This window comes from Kwoniella shivajii, chromosome 2, assembly GCF_035658355.1.
Source record: "Kwoniella shivajii chromosome 2, complete sequence".
NCBI classification, from domain to species: domain Eukaryota; kingdom Fungi; phylum Basidiomycota; class Tremellomycetes; order Tremellales; family Cryptococcaceae; genus Kwoniella; species Kwoniella shivajii.
Window position 1 is genome coordinate 913543 of NC_085909.1, and position 24475 is coordinate 938017.

At 43.4% G+C, this 24475-nt stretch overlaps 5 protein-coding genes across 5 annotated transcripts; all 5 read left to right on the forward strand.

The window, feature by feature from the left end:
* Nucleotides 1–1169: 1169 nt before the first annotated feature.
* IL334_001699 (uncharacterized protein) lies at nucleotides 1170–4290 on the forward strand (the record flags this gene model as incomplete). The annotated part of the gene is made up of 6 exons (XM_062933454.1): nucleotides 1170–1329; nucleotides 1410–1644; nucleotides 1804–2021; nucleotides 2155–2249; nucleotides 2328–2479; nucleotides 2553–4290. 6 exons carry the CDS (start codon nucleotides 1170–1172, stop codon nucleotides 4288–4290), a joined length of 2598 nt encoding a protein of 865 aa, XP_062789505.1.
* A 744-nt stretch (nucleotides 4291–5034) lies between these two features.
* IL334_001700 (uncharacterized protein) lies at nucleotides 5035–6440 on the forward strand (the record flags this gene model as incomplete). Its single annotated transcript, XM_062933455.1, has 7 exons — nucleotides 5035–5209; nucleotides 5310–5495; nucleotides 5605–5639; nucleotides 5707–5787; nucleotides 5854–5958; nucleotides 6044–6104; nucleotides 6160–6440. 7 exons carry the CDS (start codon nucleotides 5035–5037, stop codon nucleotides 6438–6440), a joined length of 924 nt encoding a protein of 307 aa, XP_062789506.1.
* Nucleotides 6441–7704: 1264 nt separating this feature from the next.
* IL334_001701 (uncharacterized protein) lies at nucleotides 7705–12802 on the forward strand (the record flags this gene model as incomplete). The annotated part of the gene is made up of 38 exons (XM_062933456.1): nucleotides 7705–7734; nucleotides 7795–7870; nucleotides 7929–7946; nucleotides 8028–8109; nucleotides 8213–8260; nucleotides 8313–8411; nucleotides 8480–8525; nucleotides 8585–8743; nucleotides 8819–8915; nucleotides 8972–9063; nucleotides 9114–9158; nucleotides 9213–9439; nucleotides 9512–9706; nucleotides 9777–9853; nucleotides 9915–9944; nucleotides 10017–10173; nucleotides 10224–10248; nucleotides 10309–10384; nucleotides 10445–10460; nucleotides 10516–10541; nucleotides 10603–10656; nucleotides 10712–10812; nucleotides 10865–10907; nucleotides 10970–10986; nucleotides 11042–11101; nucleotides 11164–11232; nucleotides 11317–11468; nucleotides 11532–11666; nucleotides 11714–11868; nucleotides 11927–11982; nucleotides 12040–12080; nucleotides 12137–12161; nucleotides 12212–12286; nucleotides 12344–12361; nucleotides 12418–12544; nucleotides 12605–12631; nucleotides 12710–12726; nucleotides 12794–12802. 38 exons carry the CDS (start codon nucleotides 7705–7707, stop codon nucleotides 12800–12802), a joined length of 2802 nt encoding a protein of 933 aa, XP_062789507.1.
* Nucleotides 12803–13444: 642 nt separating this feature from the next.
* Nucleotides 13445–18637, forward strand: IL334_001702 (uncharacterized protein; the record flags this gene model as incomplete). The annotated part of the gene is made up of 35 exons (XM_062933457.1): nucleotides 13445–13471; nucleotides 13614–13677; nucleotides 13814–13831; nucleotides 13908–13989; nucleotides 14056–14106; nucleotides 14192–14290; nucleotides 14361–14406; nucleotides 14475–14639; nucleotides 14699–14795; nucleotides 14851–14942; nucleotides 15007–15051; nucleotides 15105–15319; nucleotides 15379–15594; nucleotides 15658–15738; nucleotides 15798–15835; nucleotides 15905–16058; nucleotides 16102–16138; nucleotides 16219–16276; nucleotides 16341–16356; nucleotides 16407–16575; nucleotides 16643–16702; nucleotides 16763–16822; nucleotides 16885–16959; nucleotides 17017–17174; nucleotides 17231–17365; nucleotides 17425–17512; nucleotides 17595–17658; nucleotides 17722–17777; nucleotides 17834–17874; nucleotides 17931–17955; nucleotides 18015–18089; nucleotides 18159–18176; nucleotides 18310–18430; nucleotides 18495–18521; nucleotides 18603–18637. 35 exons carry the CDS (start codon nucleotides 13445–13447, stop codon nucleotides 18635–18637), a joined length of 2808 nt encoding a protein of 935 aa, XP_062789508.1.
* Nucleotides 18638–19177: 540 nt separating this feature from the next.
* On the forward strand, nucleotides 19178–24164 carry IL334_001703 (uncharacterized protein; the record flags this gene model as incomplete). The annotated part of the gene is made up of 37 exons (XM_062933458.1): nucleotides 19178–19198; nucleotides 19285–19348; nucleotides 19431–19448; nucleotides 19517–19604; nucleotides 19666–19713; nucleotides 19785–19883; nucleotides 19950–19995; nucleotides 20074–20238; nucleotides 20303–20399; nucleotides 20454–20545; nucleotides 20608–20652; nucleotides 20717–20922; nucleotides 20967–21161; nucleotides 21224–21304; nucleotides 21362–21399; nucleotides 21452–21605; nucleotides 21663–21687; nucleotides 21744–21819; nucleotides 21878–21893; nucleotides 21946–22114; nucleotides 22173–22232; nucleotides 22290–22349; nucleotides 22413–22487; nucleotides 22555–22587; nucleotides 22643–22770; nucleotides 22822–22956; nucleotides 23015–23102; nucleotides 23155–23218; nucleotides 23271–23326; nucleotides 23381–23421; nucleotides 23483–23507; nucleotides 23555–23629; nucleotides 23692–23709; nucleotides 23767–23775; nucleotides 23840–23954; nucleotides 24041–24067; nucleotides 24130–24164. The coding sequence occupies 37 exons, from the start codon at nucleotides 19178–19180 to the stop codon at nucleotides 24162–24164; spliced, it is 2787 nt and encodes a 928-aa protein (XP_062789509.1).
* Between the last annotated feature and the right edge of the window lie 311 nt (nucleotides 24165–24475).

Genomic DNA, 24475 nt, shown 5'->3' on the forward strand with positions numbered 1-24475 from the left:
CATCTGTTATAACCCCTATTCCGCGTATTTGTTGTAACGTTCATGAATATTGATAACCTTTCCTTTTGAATTTTGATTGCTTTATGACAAGCCAGCGAATGCGAAGATGGGTCATCTTGATTTTATGCAAAATGTATAAATCGGAAGGATGAAGAGCTTCATATGGTCTTCATAATCTGACATATGATAGAAGAACATACAATGTCTGAGGTAGGTAGCATTCCATATTTCATCTAAAACAAACCCACCTAATTTGTATTGATAGTTTTTATGGTTCGGCTATAGCAAACCGCCCCTATACTTCTTGATCAATGGCATGAGATCGCTCCGGTATTTTTGTACGCTTGATAGTATACACCTCTGTCCAGGGGTAGATCCAGTCCTTTCTTACTCAAACTAAACGATTGTCAACTCTTCAAGGTGAAATTGAAAATGAAAATCGATTTCCTGACAAGTCTTACCGGTAGAAGGAGACGAAACCCAAAGGATATACGTCAATATGAATAAGATTGAATAATCTATCTTTTAAGGGGGTTATATCAATAATGAGGCCTTTTGGACAAAGGATAAGTTAATCAAAGGGATTGTCAAAAATGCTCTCACGGATATCACTATGATCTAGTCAAGTCAATTCACGAGTATCATATCCAGGATGAATTGTTGGATTGATATGAGTGACAGGAGCAGAAACTGGAATGAAAATGAACGCTCTGAAAGGGGTATTTTCCATCAACATCATTCTTTCTTTGTTCAGACTTAACTTCACGAGGTTAACAACGATCTTTCCACATTCAATCATCATCCTATCTGCTTAGAGCATTGAGATTGCTGGAATTAACCATTCTCATTCTCATTCCCATCATCCTGTCACCATTGTTTCGACGACCTTGAGTTTTTTTCCTTGATTTCATGTTTGTATCTTAGCTATTGTATAGCCGAATTGATTACTAGTCTATCACTTGGGATTATCGAGACGATAAAGTAAACTACTATACCTTGACTAATAACGTATATATCGAACAAAGGGTTATATTGTCGTTCATCAACATCGCCTAGACTTCTTTTGTCAATGCTCAATCAACTATCACCTAACACAGCGAGCTATACATAGTTACATCCTTACCTCATCAACAATAGTTCAACTGACGTTGAACTTGGCTCGAATAATTATGCCTTCGACGCCATTTTTCATTTCTGACACCTCACCTTTAATCTCATATTCACCCGATGGCTCTTGGACGGGAGCATATAGAGCTAAAGGTGATGGATGGGATGAGACCTTTCATACGACCTCGTCTAGTGAGGCCATTATATCTGTAAATATAACAGGTATGTCAAGTCAAGCACCATAGCCCTACCTCTTCCTGCTTCTTCAATGGGCCATTAACGATTCGATTCTGTTGCTCTAGCATCGGCATTGAACTTTCACATTACCTCTCCTTCAGTAGATTCAGATACGTGTGAAATACAATATAGACTCAATGGCTCGGATTGGTCAGATGGTTGTACATCTTCCAATACCAAGTATGTGACGAAAGGTTTACCCAGAGGTATACATGAGATTGAAATGAAAGGGCGAGAAGGTGGGAAGGGATTAGAATTTTTGGGCATAAGTGGAGAATTACCGATTTTAAATCCTGGAACGTGAGTGCCTCATTCATTCGGGATTTGTTTGATGAAGCATACCTTCATCGTGAAAATATACACCATTTCTGTAGAGGAAACAGTATACAGTGGTACAGAGATCTTTGGTCACAATGCCAGATACTGATTCATTCTTGATGATGATGGATGGAAAAATAGTGCGATAAACCAAACGATAGATAACTTATCTTCATTACTCACTTATACACCTTCTGATCAGTGGACGAAGATGAATACTGCCTCGGATGGTTTAGTTGAGCCATATGCGAATTATACCTTTAAGACAATGTATGATAATGAAGGATTGAATGAATTTTACGGAAACTCAATGGCTGGAACAACGGTTCAAGATGCTAAAGTTGATCTGAGATTTCAAGGTAAGTCGTTATGTCGGTGTACTCCTCAACAGAATATACGGACAATATCAGCTATATGAGCTACAATTGAATATAAGGGGGAATACGGTGGTATCGTTGTTCATTGGCTGATATGTTCTCATGTATGATGCAGCCGAAGCAGTGTACGTCTATGGCTTATCGGGACCTAGCGGTGGTTCCGCAGAGATACTACTAGATGGTGAGATACAGAATAACATAAATACGTTGGTGAGTTAATAATGGCGCTGATAACGGTGAGTTGATGGGAGAACGCTAACACTGTATCGTGCTTCATGGTATGATCAGAACCCTTGGGAGATCCACGGTTCTCTGCTTTACGCTGGAGGTGGATTCGATCCTAATATAACTCATACACTGAGTTTCGTCAATACTCAACAAGGTGGTCAATTGATAATCGATTACGCATTATTGACCATCTCTCAAAAAGGCAAGACGTCGTAAGCTTGTTTCCTTTTGGTGCTCGCCTTCGGGATACTGTACAGTATGTTGATACATTCCTTGGCTTTTCAGGAACTTACCTTTCATCGCTGGTATCTCAGGTGGCGTTTCCGCTTTACTGATAATCATAGGATTCATATGGTGGAGTATAACCTACAAGAATAGAAACAAAAACAAAAAACGTTCGAACACCAAAAGACAAAAGGCACAATATGTATTCGCGAACGGAATAGGTAAAGATGGATTCATATCAAAATCATCTTCTATCAATGTTTTATCACCTATTTCAGGATTTTCGGAATCTATTTCTGGGTCTGGAAGATCACTTAATCCATCTGACGGCGAATATATTTGGGGAACAGGTAGACCAGCCGGATTAGATCTGAATTCTAATAGAACTCCTAATATATCCCAATCCCAATCACAATCACAATCACAATCGAATACCCGAACCCAAACCCAAACCCAAACCCAAACCCACACACGAAATGCAGGTCTTGATCATGATTCACCACCTCCATTCAGATCACCTCCTCCTGATTATCCTGACTACATACCTTATTATCCACCCAATACATCCTCATCTGCAGCTTCACCGTCAGCCTCAAATGTAGGATCAGGAAAATCAGCATATTACAATAAATCACCACATCGTCCAGAAATCTCTGCAGACTCAAGTGGATGGATTCATAATGCAAGTAAAACATTATCACCTTCACCTTCGATGAAGTCAAGAGCATCACCTTTGATTGAACGTATGAATCCGTTATCCTCTGCTAGAAGTAACAAGCCTGAATATGATGATATCGCATTGGATAACTACAGTTCATATTCTCGTTCAGAACAAAGATCAATACCAATAACGCCACCGCCTATACCATCAGAATACGGTGATTATACACCGACAACTTCCACTACGCCATATAGTAAATATACTACTTCCCCTTCTACTGCGTCCACAGATCAATCGGTCGCCGTCCAAAGTATCGCAAAGAGGGGTTCTAAACCACCGAACGTGGCTAGATTATGGCCCTCAAGAGATGCTGTTCCATCAGCTTACCAAAACTCACTTGCCACAACCATCAAAACTGAACCATCATTGCATCGAATGAATACGACTGGAGGACAATCATCAATTGCTCCTTATCCACCTGGATCATCGATCAACCTACCTTCAATGCAGGAATCAATCATATCCCCATCTGCGCCCGAATCACCTATGGCCGGGGCTAGAGCAGAAGGTGGATTAGGTAGAGGGGCAAGTATAAAATCATCAAAATCAATTGGAACGATGAGATCATGGTTTTCAGGTTTGATATTCGCACCACCAGGTTCAAATTCAGGTTTAATATCTTCATTACCTTCTGTACCTTCAACACCGATACTACCTCAAGCTGCAGCAAGGCCAGATTCAGGTATTTTCCCTTTAGCTCTGAACGGAAGTGTCGGTTCCATTCCATTGAGATCATCACCTGCGGGAACACCAACACAGATGGTTCCTGGAACAGCTACGAGGAGCATTTTCAGCAGTCCCTTAACAGCGAGAACCATGGGAAGTGGTTATGGTTATGGTTATGGATATGGAGGAAATCAGACTCCACGTTCAGGAAATAATTCACCTTTCGCAAATCTCGGAAATGTGAATGGTATGAATACAAGACCGTTACCAAGTAGAAGTACGACTGATTCTTCAGGCTACACATATGGAAGTAACGAAGGGAACAATATGTTCATAGAACTGAATCCGAATAGTCCAATAGGTGAAAGTAGACCAGGAAGCGAATGGACAAACGGTGGGAAATTGTACTAGATATTTCGAATTATATTACTTGTTTATCGCACAAAGGTTTAAATAGGATATTTTCAGTCGTCGAGAAGTTTATGAACAATGCCGATCAACGATGCCATGAATTTGTATATCATGTCATATCAAGCTCAACGTGTGTCCTTCAGGATCATCCGCATGACCAATGCTGCGTGTCAGAATCTGTTATCTTTCCATTGATCGCGTTTCTTACATGTGGGAAAGAAGCGGAAATGCAATTTCAGAAAAATACAGTATTGAACGTATCAAATAGAGAAATTCTTTCTATTTCACCAACACAGTGGGTCTTCAACTGAAAATGATTCATCAAATACATTCATAACTAATCATTATTCATAACTGTTAAAATTACAGTATTTCTCCTCATTCTATTCCTCTCGATCGTACAATTTGTAATCAATTTATCCCGACCCAAATGATCCGTGACTCACTCGTTTGATTTTACCGATAAACTCAATTGTCTTCCCTGACATGTCGTACCTGAGTGACGCATCCATCCTTCGCAATCAGACCAAATTATAACAAGTTTTTGATCAACGATTTGACAACATTACTTTTCCTCAAGCTTGATCATTCCTTTTAGGTCTCACTGCGTATACCAAGGTCACTGCATTCACTGATACCCTACACATCGTACAGAGAAGCCCTCGAAAACCCTCACAACCTCTACCTCTACCTCTACCTTTCCATCTACTGCCAGATCATACAGGTCACCAGACTCGAATTTACATGTCATCTATGAATCCCCTTCCTTTACTAGGACCTCATTTACCTACATTCATTCTATCCACAACCTTCTTTTACGGGACACAATACACTTCACATTCGATTTCACCTAGATTAGTCAAGAAATATGGAGAATTTGATAGACGTACTAAAATAGGCTGGGCTACTCATGTAGTTTGTAAGTAAATCCCTCTTTGCTCTGATCATCCTTTCCCATCTTGTTCACCAGGCCATCTTTTGTTACTTGAAAGTCATGACTAAGAGACGAATCGATATAGCGATGGTACATGCTATACTGGTAATTCCTTTAGCGATAAGATGTATCCAGTCTCAAACGTTGAAATCAGATCCTGTGTTCGGATACGATCCTTTCGTAGGACATGTATTCGCTTTTAGTTCTGGTTATTTCTTATGGGATACTTTGGATTCATTGATGAATTCATCTATCGGATTTGTCGTTCATGGTGAGTGGATTCCTTTATTGATCAAACTCACCTTCAATTCATAATTCTATCGAAATCAGCTATTAGAGACTCGGGAAGATGTGCTCACTTCTGATTTGATGTACAACAGGCGCTGCTTGTCTCGCTGTATTCATGTTTTCATTCGTAAGCTGAAATTTCCCGGGCCGAGTCGTTCAAGAAGTCAGCTGATACATTACCTTCAACCGCACAGCGGCCTTTCTTAGCTGGATTTGGAGCTCCTTTCCTTCTTTGGGAATTATCAACACCTCTACTCAATATCCACTGGTTTATGGTACGTTTCAACAGCTTCCAATGAGTCATACACCATGATCGTGAGCTGACTGAACTCTGGAAATAGGACAAAGCTGGCCTTTCGACTAAATACCCAACTTTCTTCCTCGTCAATGCCTTATTGTTCATGTTGGTATTCTTCCTCGCGAGAATAGTATATGGTGGAGCAAATGTACGTCACTCCCCATTCTGTCCAATTGAGTAATCAACATCCGGATGAAAGTATAAAGGCTGATAGAGTTGTCATGACTATTCAGAGCTTACTCTTCTTCCATACGATGTGGACTGAACGACATCGTATTCCACTCCATTTGCATGGTAAGCTCGTTGCCGTTCATGCTATATGACTTTACCTAACTGACATGTAATAAAGCTATCTACTGTCTCGGAAATCTCGCGCTTAACGCTCTTAATTGGTTATGGTTTTCCAAAATGCTAGCTAAGATGTATGCCCGTTTGCAAGGTGAAGAGAAACCTACCAGCTCAGACAAGACTCAAGTAAAGGAGGAATCAAATGACACTTTTTTGAAAGACGATGCTAAGATAGGTGAAGCACCAACGGATACCACGCATGTAACAGAAGAAGCAAGTTTGAGTTTACCTGTTAATCCACCTAGTCCAATCGTAGAGAAATCAGATAAGGAAGGGTTATAGTCACTGATTTTCTGGGAGAGAAGGACACTTATAAATAGATGTCGCATAGTTATCCATGAATATATGTAGCAAAGGACGTTTTTTGGATGTCGATTGATATGAATTATATGAGTATCTTTCAGGTCAATTACCTCTGATTTTTTCTATAATCCAGAATGCCTCCGAGTGATGATACCTACCATTTTGATGATTCGATGATGAGACATGCCCGATCAACCCGCTTGTTCTTGACATTCCTTTCTACAGTGATGTTGATCTAGGAACGATCAGGTAGACATGGGAAAAATGACAACGCGAATCAGGCGAGCATACACATTTATATGCAATTCATTGGCATTCTTTCTCCTCCCTTGCCACTGAACGTACATCATCAACACCGATCATCTGGGAACATCGATGTGCCCTAGTATTCCACACAGTGGAACCAGATGGTTGTAGTCGGAGGGTAGGTGGTCCGGGCGTCTTCATATATGCTGCTCCCGTGCTATAATAAGAATTTCAAAATAAGTGGTCGTTATTTTAGTCTCCCGCCGTCCTCCTTTCCCCCTGTGTTTCTCTCTCATTGCTTTATAGGTACTCGAGTATCTGTCAAAATCAACGTTTCCAAGATAAGTAAGTATAGACATATAACCTATACGCTAATTCAGGGAAAGATAACTTTACCTCCTTTCGCACTTGAATCAACCGTCATTGATCATTCATCATTCATCAGCTGTTTGTTATTGTTTGGTTATTTCGTCACGGTGGTCTGTGCGTAACGGATAATCGTAACATACAACACAACACCACCTTTCAGGAATTTCCAGGAGAAAAGGTTGCGACAACATTTTACTTTTCCCTATCTACAATATCTCTTTTTCCCCTTCTACCTCATACTTGACATTCACATAAGAATCCGGTCTTTCTTGACAAAACATATCTTCACATATTCTCCTTCATCTCTCCTCACAAAATCTCCCTACTATCACCTGTTGATTGGAAAGCTAGAAGAAGAAGCTGGTTGTCGTGCTCAACCCGCCATAGTGAAATATCTCGTAGCTCTATAAAGTTCTCCCAAAGGTCCTCTTCCCTCTGCCTTGTGGTTCAGTTGAGTTGATCGATCTCAAAATTCACATCTCCAAGTAAGCTCAAGCTTCTTCCTCTTTCGCAATCATTTATCTCTATAGAACAACAATACTTCTCGCTGAGAACTCTTTCGCTTGCTGATATATCTCGTCAGCTTAACGAAAATAATACTAAAACAAAAGACATTGGTTTCAACAAAATGGCACCTCCAAAACCGTCAACTTCCGCTGTAAGTATACATATCTTCTGATCAACTGAGGACGATGTGACTAATCTGAATTTCAAACAGAACCCGGACACAATTGCTACGAGTATGCAAGATTTGACATTGACCAATGGAAAGGGCATGCAAGAAACTCTTGACGGTGAGATTTAACCCTGACTCAAGACAGCGATATGAAGCTGATGTCACATACCGAACAGGCTGTCCTCCTCGACCCGGTAAGACCACCCTTTTATCTTTCGTTGTACATTAAGCTATCTTACATGCTGACACAAGTTGCACTTGGCTTCCTCTCGCAGGCTACGGTACTTCTGGCAAAGCCATTCAGGTCAGCGCCAATATGTATGCTGCTCGATTCAAAGGTCAAGGTGCAACTGTAAAGTAAGTTGAGCTTATTTCATCTGTAACAAATCCTTGGATGATGACTTATACTACCTATCCTTGCAATGTCCTATCATATACTGATATTATATTTTGGTAACAGCCACTATGATATCGAAATCAACCCTGTTGTCAAAGTTGCAAATCAGAAGTAAGTATCGGTTATCTGTTTCGATGCAGCCCAAGAGCTGATATCGATGCAGAAAACCTCGAGCTCTTTTGCTAAAGATTTGGGATCAGATGTGCAAAGAAGCCAAGGGCGATATAAAGAAGGTGTTGGATGCCGCTGCCTATGATCAAGTGTTGGTCACCTTTTATCTACATCCTGATGTTAACCTTCGTGATGCTGATTTGATCTTCAAATTGGTAGAAAAAGCTTTTACAGCCCATACGAGCTTCCCATGCAGGGCGACAAAGTCAGATCACGAGTTATACAACAACTGGAAATCTTGCTGATTGATTATCTCCCTTATAGTGCGAGATCCTCATCGCCCTTCGAGAAGATGGTAAAGATCCCAAGGATGATACACGAAGGTTTAAAGCAGTCATCCAGCTCGCCAACAGAGTTGACCTTGATTCCATCGTTGACTACTGTCACGGTAGCAAACAAAGCGAGCAGGTTCGAGCTATGATGGTGAGTCTAAATAGATGATAGAATTCGCACACGACCATATTCTCGGCTGCTGAATCAAATGGCCTTTTCGATTAGCTTGTTGCCATTCAAGCAATGAACGTTCTCTTCAGACAAGATCCAGCTCAAAAGTATGCCATGTCGGGGGCCGCCGGCAGGCGATTCTTCACACAAGGTGAGTCGTACACTCTTTGGTTTGTTCAGAGTGGCTCTAGCTGACACCCCATGTAGAGGATGCGTTCCCTCTTTCCAATGGCGGTGTCCTTTACAAAGGGTTTCAACAGTCATTTCGATGGACTTCATCTGACTTTCCAGCACTTCAAGTAAGCTTTGTACACAGGTCCGATAAGTACTAGCTCACTACTTCGTACAGATTGACACTGCCTACTCCGCTTTCGTTGAGCCTGGAATGCTTCCCGTTAGTACTATTGTTTCTCTTGTCTAGAAATGTTAGAGCTAATCTTCCTGATAGGACGTCGCCGCTAAACTCTTAGGTATGGGTGGTGGTTCAGGTGGGGGTGGAAGAGGTGGCTTCAGAGGTGGTAGAGGATTTGACCGAGGGGGCAGAGGAGGACGAGGTGGTGGCCCTTCTCAGCAAGGCGCCGGCGGCGCTGTGCCCGCTATTCAAGATTTGAACCCTATGCAAATCAGGAAATTGACCGATATTTTGAATGGCGCGAAATTCAAGGTCACTCATAGGTGAGTAAAGGCTCCGTCATGCTGCTTACACCACATGCGATCATGTGATGCGAGCTAACGATACTCGTCCAGAGCTACCGATCGAATTTTCTCTATAATGGGTATCTCTCCTCGACCCGCCGAAGCTCTCAAATTCAATGTTAAAGGAGAAGATGGCAACCCCGACAAACAAGTAGGCGTTGTTCAATACTACCAAGACAAATACAAGGTAAAAGTCACACGACCAAGACTTCCATGTGTCAAGTATGGAAAAGGAAATTACATTCCGTAAGCGATATCTTTTCTCGTTTCATCAAGCAAATACTCTTGCGATACTGTATTGACGCAGCATGACTAGCTTGGAGTTCGTAAAGCTCGAACCGTTTAATTCTATTCCCATGGTCAGACTTACCGCTGATCAAACTGCCGAGATAAGTGCTTTCTTCTGAATGAGCGATAGTTGGTCTGACGACTCTAAACATCATCAAACAGGCAGCTAAGCCTCCTCCAGAGCGAGAGGCTGCTAGTGAGTCGCATCTGTTGTCCTAATGATGAAGAGAGTATGACAGGGCACAATATTGATGCGAAAATTGGTCAGTCAACGGCTGGAGAGCCAAGCTTAATTACCAGAATTTACCCAAACTCAAGGCTTGGGGCGTGGAGGTCAATGGCGCGATGATGAAGATCCCAGCTCGTGTATTGCAACCTCCCAATGTCCTTTACGGGCAAAGCAAAAGCATCAGAGCGAATTTCGGGTAAGTCCGACGTTCTCCCAACTTGTTTTTGCGCTAATATACCTTGACAGTGCTTGGAATCTCAAGGCTGTAAAGGTAAGCTCCCACAGCGTTCAAACCAATACAGCAGTCTTTGATTCGGACCCGAATTTATAGTTTACAAAACCGGGTAAACCCCTCAAGTCATGGTCTGTTATCTCCTTTGATGAAAGATGCGATGCTAGCGACCTTCGTAAGTCCTCTTGTCAATTTGCATGCAGATGTCTTACTGATCAACGACCTCTATGTGTAGTAAAATTCGTTACATAGTGAATTCCCATCCTGCTTCGCAATTTCCCTGACTGACATGAGATCACAATCTAGCTTTACCGGCGTTTTGAACCAATATGGTAAAGCATCATCTGATATCGCTGCTCAACTGTGGAACAGTCTTTGCTGACATTCCTGTAGGCTGTAGTGTTGAGAACAAGCAACCGGAATGTTTCCAATGGAAGCCGGTTCAGTGTGAGTGACTTGCTCAGCTATCGCTCAATCGCAGTACTGACCTGTAGGATTACAGCCGGTAATCATGGCGGTATCAAGAGCGGCCTACAAGATGCAGCAAGGAGGGCGTATTTACAGTCGAAAACCAATCCTCAATTGATCGTGGTTGTCATGCCCGTGAGTATCTCAGTGTACAATCATTGAGGGCTACACTTATGGTGCTCATTAGAGGAAAGAAGGAACTATGTACAAGCAGATTAAGGCAATTGCAGGTGAGTTTGACCACGTCTTCAGGTATATCACACGATGTTTGTTAACTATCTTCCCGAAATAGCGGAGGGTCTCCTTAAGGTAAGACTCACGAATTGCTCAAGACTGCTGTAAACTGATCTATCTGCGGTTATAGCCCGTTGTAACACAATGTGTCCAGTCTCAAAAGATCAAGAGTGATAGAGGGATTGATCAGGTATCTCCTCTCCAATCACTCACTCATTGTGCGCCTCAGAACAAAGGTAATCTTGAACATAGTATTGCGGAAATCTCGCTATGAAAGTTCATGCCAAACTCGGAGGTGTCACTCATGGTGTTGCTCATGGTGTAAGGTTTTCTCACCTCACCTCTTGCTCCTTTCGTCTTTGCCTTGTCATTGTTATCTCGCTGATTCTTGATGTTGGCTCGCAGATCGACAACAAAACAATGATGATCGGAGCAGATGTCACACATCCTCCGGCTAGAGGTGGAGAGATTCCTCCTTCTATCGCGGTTACCGTATGTGCAGTCAACGGAGAAAACAACAAGTTCTCACCCGCGATGCGTCTCCAAGAAGGTCGAGCGTGAGTGGACTTCCCACAACAATGAGAACGTATCAAAAATCCGGCTTTAACGACGTGATGTAGTGAGATCATCCAGGATCTTGAGAACATGGTTTACAGCCATATCGTCACCTTTGAGAAGAGTACAAGAGCTAAACCCGACAAGATCCTCTTCTTCCGTGATGGAGTATCGGAAGGACAGTACGCCCACTGTGTGCAGTAAGCTGTGTTTTTTTCACATCCTTTTTTGCGCTGACTTGTTCCAGGTACGAGGTTGATGCTATTAAGAAGGCTGCTCGAAAGTTTGAGAATGGCAAATACAAGCCAAAAGTGACCTTTGTCATTTGTGCTAAGAGACACGCAATGAGGTTTTTCGCGACCAATGACGGAGACAAGGACAGGACCGGTAATCTTCCACCTGGTGAGTCACAATCATGAAATCCACATCATCAATATCCATGTTCATTGATATCAATCAGGTACCGTCGTCGACTCGAAGGTTACATCACCTATGGTGCATGACTTCTACCTTCAAGTAAGCCTCTCTTTCATTAATCCACAAGAAGGCAGAGCTCACTCTGCCCGTTTCTAGGCTCACGCAGGTTTACAAGGAACTGCACGACCTACTCATTAGTAAGTCAACATACCTTCCCGCTTCGAGCGCTCAGCTGATGTTCTTATCTATACAGTGTCGTGGTCGCCGACGAAAATAAGGCACGCTGTTTGTTTTAGTCAACAGGGATTGTACTGATATTTACGTTTAGTACACTGCCGATAAACTCCAAAAGCTGGTCAACGATCTGTGTTACACTTTCGCTCGAGCGACTAGATCAGTTTCTGTAGGTTGACCCTTTGTAGGGTTGCTTCGGATAGCACTGACACATGTGTTCCCTCAGCTTGTTCCTGTAGCATATGTGAGTTGACCAGAGACGCAGCGTGTCACAGTAGCTGACTTCTTGTCTGGCATTAGTACGCAGATATCGTCGCAGAGAAAGCTAGAGACTGGATCTATAACGATGACATGACGGATGGTGCGGAAACTGTCTCTTCTGGCACTTCCCGTGCGAAAGACATGACATTTGATCCTCTTCGTCTCAGTGAGTTCGTCTGATGCTTTCAAGGACATGCAAACAAGGTCATGACTGATGTATCCACAGAGAAACGGATTGAAGCTGAGACCGAGTGTAAGTGTTCAAGAAATTTGATGTTCTCATCATGCCCATGCTCTGTTCGCTGACCTATATGCCTATGCCTTACTACAGTCAACAACGTGGCTTGGGTGAGTTTCAACAATTTTCGATATCTCATCGACTGGGTGATGCATGACAGCTAATGATATCAATTAGTACATGTGATATTTCGACTTTACTATCCCTCTCGCTCTCAGTCGTGTCAGTTATTCCTTTCTTCCTTTGAGGCTAAGCCGGCTCTATCTCTTTTCTCAATATCCCCCGAAGGTTTGCTTGAGCTTCAGTTTCCCTAATATTTGATATCTTTCGCGACGTTTCTAGTGAAGAAAATAAAGATTCTATAGGAAACAAATGGGTCTGACAACATGTATTATATTCATCGTATCTTAAATAGATTATGGCTGCAGTACTCTGTGGAAAAACTTGCGATATGCTGATAGCATAAAAGGCTGCTGGAAACACCGTGTAACGTTGACTTCTCACTGATATCGGCACAGTCCAGGCCATCGAGTGGGTATGATGATCACAAGTGTCTCTATCAGGGGAAGGAAGTTGAAATGGTACAACGGGATGACGACATTGGTCGCACGCCCGCAGCAGCGAGGCAAAAACACACAGAATACAAAACACGATACACAAAGAAGTAAGAACAATAAGAAATAAACCCTCAAAGTGACCATTCATCCTATATATTCATTATCCTATTCGTCCTTCTCTTCTCATTTTTTCCTTCTTCCACAATCATCTCGTTCACTTGTAGCTTGCTTTTCGTAAGCTGAAACAGTGACATTAAGGTGAACTTTCATAATGACCAACCCGACGCTGATATCGGAGGTATGTGATTCTCTTTCCTCGACTAGACCACATTACCGAGGAATATCTTCCCATCATTTCCACCTTGAAGCTCTACTATTGATTCAACCGAACGATACCTCCTAGATATCCGAAGTACTAATGGGGTGAATATCTTACCTAGGCTCAACAGATCGAAGATTCCTTCACAAGTTTGGCTCTAAGAGATTCCAAGGATGATCTTGCTAGTGAGTAACCTTTTGCGACCAGAACCTTTCTCTTCTCTCCCTGTTCAAAAAAGAATGTAGACCTGCGCCGGTCACTCCTTCGTCAGGTATAATTGTGGTCAGAAACGAAGTGAGCTGACATATGTTGATGAAACAGACAGTATCCGAAGACCTGGTCAGTTAATCGGAAATTTTTAGTTGAATTAATCACTTGAAGCTTATTGACGGAGATTACGCATTTGGTCAATTAGGGTTTGGTACTCAAGGGAAAAAAATCGAAGTAATGGCGAACATGTTTCCTGTCACAATGACCAGCGCATCTATGATTGTGTAGTGAGCTCAGAGCTGGCTCTTCCACGTAAACGAAGTACATAGCTGACCAGATTGAGCTTGGCCTAGTCATTATGATATCAATATCAACCCACACGTGAAATCCAATAAAACTCGAGAGTAAGTTTTCTTTTGGCCACTGAAGCAACGTATCTTTCTGTTGTCACCTGCTGATCTCATTGGGTCTTCTCATCATCTTGTCTAGACTCTCGAAGGACCTTACCTGGAAGATCTGGAAGAAGCTTTGCGCTAGCGCTCCTTCCAAAGTTGAAAAGGGATTGAAAGCTGCTGCGTATGATAGAGAGTTAGTTCCTGTCTGTCATTTAGGAGGAAGCCTCGTCAGATGAGCTGATAGCACGTATCGTCAATCGCAGGCATAGCTTCTATACTCCTCACAAGCTCGAACTAAGCAAAGCTGAGGTAATTTCATTTTCCTGTCAAAGCGCGTAGTATGTAAAAACACTAATCCATACCGGTACCAAATATAGGTAACCATTCCTATCATCCTCGAAGACGACATCACCTCACCTGGACAGATATCACATTCCAGAAGATTCGATGTGAAAGTCCAACTAGCACGAGAGATTGATCTCAGTAAGATTATCAATTACTGTCAGGGTAGTCAATGTGATGCAGACAGCAGAGATATAGTTGTGAGTTCCGCATCCCCTGCTCCCCATAGCCGGTATAACAACGCTCAATAAGAGCCTAGGCTACCGGAAAAGCTGCGATCAACGTCTTACTTCGACAAGATTTGTACGACAGATTTGTTCCAAAGGGAGGACAAGGAAGGAGGTTTTTCACCCAGGGCAAGCTGAATTGCGCATCTGAAACGGAAGATAGCTGATAGGCGCAATACATCAGATGGTGCCACACCAATGAGTGGAGCTGGTCTCGTCCTCAACGGATTTATGCAGTCGCTCTTGACCTGCCAGTCTGGGAAGCCTGCTATTCAGGTCAGCTATTACTTGCGTATTGTGTTTTTCTTCTGATTACGAGGCTGATGCATTCGGTAAACAGCTCGACACAGCCTACGGTCCATTCTTTAGGTCTGGTCCCCTGCTTGTGGGTACCTTCTGATGGCATCGGACTGTCTAACATGCTGATCACGCTAGTAGGGTATAATCATGGAAATCCTAGAGGAGACAGGAGGTCCACGAGGTGGCCGAGGACGAGGAAGTGACAGAGGTGGACGTGGCGGTTCAGGTGGTGGTCGAGGACGCGGTGGACAAAGTGGTGGTTCGGGTCAAAGTTCAGTCGAACAATTGGCCTGGCAGAAACTTGGCAAACTGACCAGGTTGTTGTGGGGAGCGAAATACACATTGTCGTATGGGTAGGTCTGAGCCTTTCTTAGCATTGAGACTTCCTACTGAAGTAGTAACTTGGTTCTAGTCCAAGCTATCGACCTCGTAAAATCGATGGCTTCACGGATAAAGGTGCAGATCAATATCTGATCAAGGTCGCTGGTCTGAATGGCCAAGTTGATCAGATGATACCCGTTGTTCAGTATTACAAGGTACAATATAATATTACCCTCAAGCATCCTCGACTTCCGATGATTACGACCATTATGATGAAAGACGGAAAGAGAACTCCAAGAACGTACCCGTAAGTCAGGAGAATATTTTTGTCAAGCTGAATACCATTGAATCTGCCTTTTCGCCCACCCAGCATTGAATTAGTCAACATCACAGATTTCAATGGAATCCCTTTCATGCAAGTCTCTGCTGACCAAACTGCTGAGATGATCAAGTGAGATATTTCTTCCGAAGATCCTTCCATAAGGCTAGGGCTAACGGGTTTGGCTTTAGAATCGCCGCAAAGGTTCCAGCCGATCGCATGAGAGCCAGTAAGTATACGACTTTGCTCCCTCATGATTTAGTAGCAAATTGAACTGACAGTTTGATGGTCTCTCCAGTCAATAAATGGCGAGCAAAACTTGACTACTCGCAATTACCTAAACTCAAAGAGTGGTGTCTTTCAGTGGATCAACAAATGATGAAGATCCCCGCTAGAGTTCTGGACCCGCCCAAGGTCCAATACAAAGGTCGAACCGTTATGCCTTCCAATGGGTAAGTGTACTTATTCTTAACGACTTTATTGACACTGTAACAGCTCCTGGAATCTCAATGACAACAGAGTCACCAACACGGTGAGCAGCTTGGTGACGTACGATATCGAGATTCAAAGTATTACAGCTAAAAAGAAAATCAGTTTGCTGTGGGCAATCAGCCACTCAAATCTTGGTCCGTGATTTGTTTTGATCACCATGTGCAAGAAGACGAATTCAGTGAGTTATTTGTTCCCTAGTAAGGCTGCATGCTAACGTCAATCCTGGTCCTTTACCCATCCAGAACACATAGTGACTCCGTGAGTGATATTGGATACCCACTTTACGGGGGCCACTGACCTGTGTACAGATTGATTGGCGGCCTCAAGAAAAATGGCTGTATGGTGTCGAATGAACGACCACCTCTCCTCCGGGGTCGTTTGGACGGTCTTGGTCCTGCTTTGCAGAAAGCGGCTGAGGCAGCATCAACAGCAGCCGGAAATAAAGTTTATCCACAATTGATTGTGATCATCGTCTCGGTATGTTTCGTATCTTTTCAGGAGCAGTCATCTGTATACAGTATCGCTGACTGATACCCCTCTTTAGAGAAAAGAAACGGGACTCTATCAAGAGATCAAGAGAACTGCCACAAACGAACTGACCAAAGTATTCTCCTTCTCGCCATGAATTTCATCTACATTTGGTTGCTGACCATATTCCCTCCAGCCCGTAGTAACCCAATTGATGCTCACAGCTAAGTTCAGGAATGAACGTGGTCTTCGAACCGTGAGTGTACAGCTTACTTCTCTAATCTTCGGGTTATGTTAGCTGACGTTTTTTCGGCTAAGTATCTCGGGAATGTTGCAATGAAAATCCATTCGAAACTCGGAGGTGTAACTCATACAGTCGCCATCCCACATTCCGTGAGTAGCAAGCCCCATTCGGTCGGGATGACATTGACTAAGTGCTGTGCTTGCCAGATCGACCGAACCACGATGATTGTTGGTGCGGATGTCACTCATCCACCTCCTGCCAACAAAGATAAGCCCTTACTTCCATCTATTTCGGTTTCTGTGGCTGCTGTCAATGGCGAGAACAGCATGTTCGTCCCATGTATACGACTTCAAAAAGGACGAAAGTAGGTCCCATCATCTTTCAAGCTAGCATAAAGGCTGACAAGGAATGAAATGTTAGGGAGATGATAGAAGATTTATCGAATATGATGAAAGATCACATCACCAGGTTCGAAAAGAAAACCGGCAATAAGCCACAAAAGATCCTGTTCTTTAGAGACGGAGTATCAGAAGGTCAATACGACCTTTGCACAACGTTCGTTTGGTCAGGGATTAAATCTCCCTTTCACTTCCACTAATTCCTTAAACCTGTAGCATTGAGTTAGATAAAATCAAGCAAGCTTTCAGAGACTTGGACAAAAACTACAAGCCAAAGGTTACGTTCATCATCTGCGCCAAGAGAGTGAGTACGCATCTATGGTATATGAATGGCGTATCGCTTCGCATTACTCGCTAATGATTCAATTATTCATTGTACGCTACAGCACCACATGCGTTTCTTCGCCACTTCGGACCGAGATGCTGATAAGACTGGCAATCTTCTGGCTGGTAAGCACCGTACAACAAGGACTGAAGCACTGATATGCTGACATACTGACATTTCAACATCAGGTACTTGCGTAGATACGGCCGTCGCTCATCCTTACGCGTTTGATTTCTACCTTCAAGCGAGCTCCGCGTTAGATAGCAGGAAGGCTCGAGCTGATGATGGATCATTGTACAGGCTCACGCTGGATTGCAAGGTACCGCCAGACCTACTCACTAGTACGTGAAATGTCTGGACGATGTCGCCTAGTCCGATGACTAACTCCAACTTTCAGCGTCGTCGTCGCAGATGAGAATGCAGTATGAATAGTTTTATATCCAGCCTCAGTCGAACATCGAACGCTGATTTCTAAATTTAGTTCACCGCCGATAGAATGCAGAACCTCTGCAATTCTCTGTGCTACTCTTACGCTAGATCCTCCCGAGCAGTTTCCGTAAGCCGGATATTATCTAACTTTCGAGCGTGTATATTGTCAAACGCTAAACCAGGTTATTTTACGTAGCTTATTCCTGTCACCTATGTGAGTGGATGATTCTAAAACTTTATATGCGGGTGTTTGACTAATCATGACATTCACGCTTAGTACGCTGATGCATGTGCCATCCCCTCATCACTGCCATTAAAGACATAGGCTAACTGATAGCATGACACAGCTCATCGCTTTTAAAGCTAGAGATTTCTGTTATCCAGAAGACTCCAGTGACGGAGGCTCGGTTGCCGGTGCATCAGCAGCCTCCGGACCTGTAGATGCTGTGTTTGATCCGAAACAGCTTTGTGAGTTGCCCTTAAATCCTAAACACACTACTCGTAGGTATCGTCCCGCTGACGATGTACGTAGACAAGCGATTGGAGCAAGTACCTCAATGTGAGTCCAGCAATCTCCCTTGTCACCTTTGCCCAATCCAATGCTGAATTATTGCTGACTGTCATTTGATACATCGTCCAGTCAACGAGGTGATGTGGGTGAGTGACGGCTCCTAGTGTTTCATTTTCGGTTATCATAGCTAATGAGCTGTTTTCACCTCAGTATATGTGACCTCTCGTCAGCCACGTCGCGATATACATCGTCACATCGTTCTACTCCTCTAATTTATCAATGTAACCTAATTTGGCAATCAGAGTTCCTTTATATTCATTCATCTTCCGAACATGTAACTTATGATATTCATATGCAATTCCTTATCATGTGTACCCTTTGAGGTGTATGTACGTGCCTGAATGATAGATAACGCTTGGACTTTGGCGTTTTCTAATCGATATCCCACGTCGTCATAATTTTCGCTTTTCATGATTCTTTCCCATCAAAAGTAAACAAGAACACAGTCAACTACCGTCCTCACATGTACAACGCACGGATCACCGCGTGCAACTGTATGTTGAAGAAGAGGACAAACAGGTGAATACCATAAACACAAAATTTCTAATTCTCTTTCTTCCTCTTCTTCTGATTTGAGAACGATAAAAGAGGATTCTTGTCTGCCTTTCCTATAACGCTGGAGATAGGTTCAAGCATCAAGCACAATGGCTGAACAAGATGACGGGGTGAGCAGTATCGCACATTTTTCAAGTGTTTTTGAGATTGTGGGATGCATGCTGATATTGTTTCGCGTTGAACAATAATTCTATAGGCGCAAGCTATTCAAAACGCTTTCGAAAATCTGTCTTTCAAAGATGCTCATGATGATTTGAGTGGTAAGCTGCAGTCATGTTTAATCTTGAAATCTGATGGAAGTATCCGAATACTTCTTGCTGATCAAAGCTTTTCTTATCATAGAGTATGTCCGAAGACCAGGTTAGTTCTTTGATCATCTGACTTCCCAACGGTTGAGCTTGGGGTTTGACGGAGGATAATTCTTGCAGGTTTCGGAAGACAAGGTCGACCCATACAAGTAGCTGCGAACATGTTCCCAGTCAATATGAAGAATAACGCAAACGGTCTGGTAATCTAGTGAACACACTTCTACCTCTAACAGTGGGCGCTCAAACCAAACTGACGGATTGATACCTAGTCATTATGATATCGACTTTCGACCTGAGGAGGGAAGGTTGAAGTTCAAGTGAGTTTCATTCTTTACCGTATACAGTACCAATGTTTGAAGACGATCGACAGCTGACGAGGAGAGATTAGAAAGACTCGAGACTTGTCTTGGAGAGTATGGAAAAAATTGGTCGCGGACGCTCATCCAAAGGTTAAGAAGGAACTTGAAGCTGCTGCTTATGACCAGCAGTGAGTTGAACCTATCCCACCTCCAGATTTCCACTACGGGTACTGACCTGATATTCTCTTTTCCAGATCAAGTTTCTATACTCCTTTCCGTATTCCGATGTCCAAAGCAAAGGTACGCATCATCCTTGGTCGTATCATCTCCTTATCTGGATGGCATCAGAAGGGAGCTGACACTATGTCTCTTGTCCAGAGTGAAGTCCCTGTTTCTCTTCCCGAAGAGTATCCTGAACCGGGAAAACCAAACAGAGATCAACAATTCATCGTCACAGTCCAGTTTGCCAGAGAGATAGATCTCAGCAGGATCATCACCTATTGCAAGGGACAAGAGCTTAACGCAGAATTGAGGGATATGGTCGTGAGTCGATCCGCGGAAGATCAACGTGATACTGACTATTCTCGTGCATGCTGATGATTATCAGGCGATGGGAAGAGCCGCTATCAATATTCTTCTCCGACAAGATCTCTACGATCGCTTCACTGCCAAAGGTGCTCAAGGCAGGAGGTTTTACACTCTTGGTCAGCTGTGTTTGAATGAGCCTGGGTCATAAAAGCTGACCAGCAAAATGGCAGAAAACTCGTCATCGATCGGTTCAGGCGGCGTCGTCCTCGAGGGCTTCATACAATCTTTCCTCTTTTGTCAAGCTGGGCACCCCGCTATCCAGGTAAGCTTATCCAAATATCTCGAATACCAGGACATCGTGATGTTCGCTAACAATATTTCTAGCTCGATACTGCGTATGGACCATTTTTCAGGCCTGACCTCCTTATAGTGAGCAGTACATTCCTGTAACATCCATCGCATGCATTGCTGAGTCAGACCCATCAACCTCAAGAATGTCCTTACAGATCTCTTGGGTGGCGGTGGTAGTGGTGGTGGTGGGCGAGGTGGGCGAGGTGGAGGTAGAGGTGGTTTCAACGGCAGAGGTGGACCTCCAGGTGGATTCGCAGGTGGTCAAGTACCACTAGAAGATCTCCTCCAAGGAAAATTGTATCACATCTCGAAGTTACTCAAGGGTGCCAAGTGCACTCTCACTTACTCGTGAGTACTCTTTTCCTGACTTATTAGCTGAGTACCCACATTAGCAAGAGCAAAAAACCACTCATCATCAACGGATTCCTCGATAAGACCGCTGCAGAATGCAAATTCGATATGAAAAGCAAAGATGGTGCCCCCAATCAGATGATCACGGTCTCTCAATACTTCCACAATTTTCATAACATCACTCTCAAACGACCTAGACTTCCTTTAGTGAAAGTAGGCAACAAATCGCTTATCCCGTAAGTCTCGCTGAACCGCCAGAAAGTTGATTTCAGATGAGAGCTGATTTCGAATCTGGTAGACTTGAATTGATCAAACTATGTGACTTCAACGCTATTCCCTTTGCAGCTGTTACAGCAGATCAGACTGCAGAAATGATCAGGTGAATTGACTTCTTTCCACTCCAAGTCACTATTTAGGATCGCTGACTTGATCGTAGAGTTGCTGCAAAACCGCCTCCCGAGCGTTCCGCGCAAAGTAAGTATCTGTATCATCCCCTATAAGACGATGACTAACGAGACGTTCTTAGTCATAAAGTGGCGCAGCAAGATCAATTACTCCCAATTACCACGACTCAAGGATTGGGGAATTCAAATCCAAGCTGAAATGATGAGAATTCCTGCAAGAGTATTGCCTCCTCCCGTGGTTCATTATGCTGGAAGGGAAATGAATGTTCAGAGAGGGCAAGTTTTCACTCTGTCCGAATCGTACAGCTTACCTGATCATTGAGCTCCCCGTAGGTCTTGGAATGTTGGAGGCGTTAGGGTGGGTTGACGGTATGGAACATGCGAGATTGCGAGATATGCTGACAAGTCCTACAGTTCTTAAAACCTGGTGCACCACTTCGATCTTGGTCCATCTGCTGCTTTGACAGCTACATAAAAAACGATGAGATCAGTAAGCTTAGGAAAAGGCGCGTGTAATGTAGTCCGTTGACATTTCTAGTGGCTTTTAGAAAATTTCTTTGGCGAGTAAGTGATGACATTGGAGGACTCGCTATCACGTCGCTGATAACAATGAAAGATTCATCAACGTCCTGGTCAAGCAAGGATGTTCTGTCGAAAAGAGGGATCCTCCCATTGTACGACCCGAAAACAATCAGAATGTCCACGCAACTCTGCGGAAAGCGGCCCAACAAGCTCATGAGGCAAGCCAAAAAATTAATCCCCAGATAATCTTCGTCATCGTACCGGTGAGCTTCCGGTTATTTGATCACAGATGAGACGCACAAAATTGAACTTGGCGGATAGAGAAAGGATCTTGCTTTTTACTCCAGTGTGAAAAGGATAGCTACAAATGAGCTAAAAATGGTATGTCACTCACTACCTGGCGCGCTTGAATATGATTCGGGTCTGACGGATGTTTAGCCCGTGGTCACACAGATTATGCAATCGGCAAAAGTGAAAAATGATAGAGGCAGAGATCAAGTGAGTCGATCATTAAGGTTGCAACGTACATTCGAGTTTGACTGACTATGCAATTGGTATCAGTACTGTGGTAACATGAGCATGAAAGTGCATGCCAAGCTTGGTGGAATCACACACACGGTCAAAATCCCTCAAGCGGTGAGATTTCGCTTCATCGAGCGTGTTCCTGGGTCTCCCTCGCTGACTGCTCCCTGTTTCCAAATAGATTGATAAAACTACGATGTTGGTTGGTGCGGATGTGAGTCGCTTCGCACGTAGCAGAGGGGTGACTGATTAATGAAGGGCTTTCTCAGGTGTCTCATCCACCCCAACTCACCCAGAGAGCATCTGTCATACATCCTTCCATCGCCGTTACTGTTGCTGCGATCAATGGTGACAACAATTTCTTCGTACCCTGCATTCGACTCCAGGAGGGCCGAAAGTGAGTATCATCTTAGAACTGAGCAGGTCATGAAATCTGATACAATCATAGAGAAATGGTAGACGACCTCAAAGCAATGATGAAATCTCATATCGAACTATTCGAGAAGAGGACTGGAGCTAAACCACAGAAAATCTTGATGTTCCGAGACGGTGTTTCGGAAGGTCAATACGGCCAATGTGCTACGTAAGTACAAACCCTTTTTGAAGCATAGTGATACTAGCTGACTTCTGACATGATATAGTACTGAGAGAGATCAGATCTTAGCCGCGTGTCGAGAGATGGATCCTAAATATCGACCTAAGATTACCTTTACCATTTGCGCTAAAAGGGTGTGTCTGGAACCTGTCAAAAGTAGTCCAACTGACAGTTGTTGATCGGCAGCACCACATGAGATTCTTCGCTGTTGATGATACTACCAGAGACAGGACTGGTAACCTTCCCCCCGGTAAATATACATTATTAGAGCCGAGTAGCTTTAACTGATCTAGCTCATGAAGGTACCTGTGTTGATACCGCTGTTACCCATCCCTTCGCCTTCGACTTCTACCTTCAGGTATGTGCAGTCTTACGATGTGTTCTGGCTACACTGACTCGTTGTGTTTCACAGGCTCACGCTGGTTTACAAGGCACGGCTCGTCCCACCCACTAGTGAGTCACCCATGCCAAAAATCATTGCGTCAGATTGGAGAGACTGATGCTTTTCCTACAGTGTTGTGGTTGTCGATGAGAATGCTGTAAGCACAATCTTCTAGCGATGAGGACGGTGCTGATAGACCTACAGTTCTCTGCCGACAAGATGCAAGATTTGTGCAACTCCTTATGCTATTCTTACGCTAGAACTGCAAAGGCTGTTTCAGTTAGATGTTCTGATTACATCGTATGATAATGCTTGCGCTTACCACTGTCTTCTCCCTGTAGCTCATTCCTGTTTGTTATGTAAGTGGTATACTTTGTTCCCGAGTGTGTGACACTTACCAATCAATTTACCTTTAGTACGCCGATGTAAGCATGCAAATACGCTTGCGCGTCTCGCTTTGCAATGAAAGCTTACCTCGAATGTTTGTAGATCATTGCGGGCAAAGCTCGGGACTTCGCCTATCCAGGGGATGAAAGTGAAACGGCTACCGTGACCTCCCAGTCTTCTGGGGCAATCAATGCAACGTTCGATCCCTACGTATTAAGTGAGTGTCACTTTACCTTTACCTCTATTGAAACGGTTTGACGACAGCAAAATACTGAACTGATGCGGAACAACTGTGTGTGTCAGGAGAACGAGTGGAGAAGCATGCGTCTTGTGAGTGAGAGATGAAACCCGATGAAAAGGAGCTGACTGTTGCTGTTTCTGTTGAACCTTAGTCAATCACGTTGCATGGGTAGGTCCTTTGCTTTGACTTCGTAAAATAAGACTGATTGCTGATGTTGAGTGCAGTACATGTGATCGAGCCATGTGATTTCAACCAAAACAGATGACTGAAGATGGAATGGTATAGAACCGAAGATGGAGTGAATGATAGGAAGGATGACGTTAATTTTTTCTTTTTTTCCTCCGTATTTCATTAAATCATAAAACAGACGATTTGACTTGTTTGTGTGTAATATCTTCTCTAGCTTTTTGTATATTCACCTATAAAGAATCATGATGGATGAGCTTTCCATGTATTATACGGCGTTGGTGTATCAACAGAGATGACGAGTTGTACTC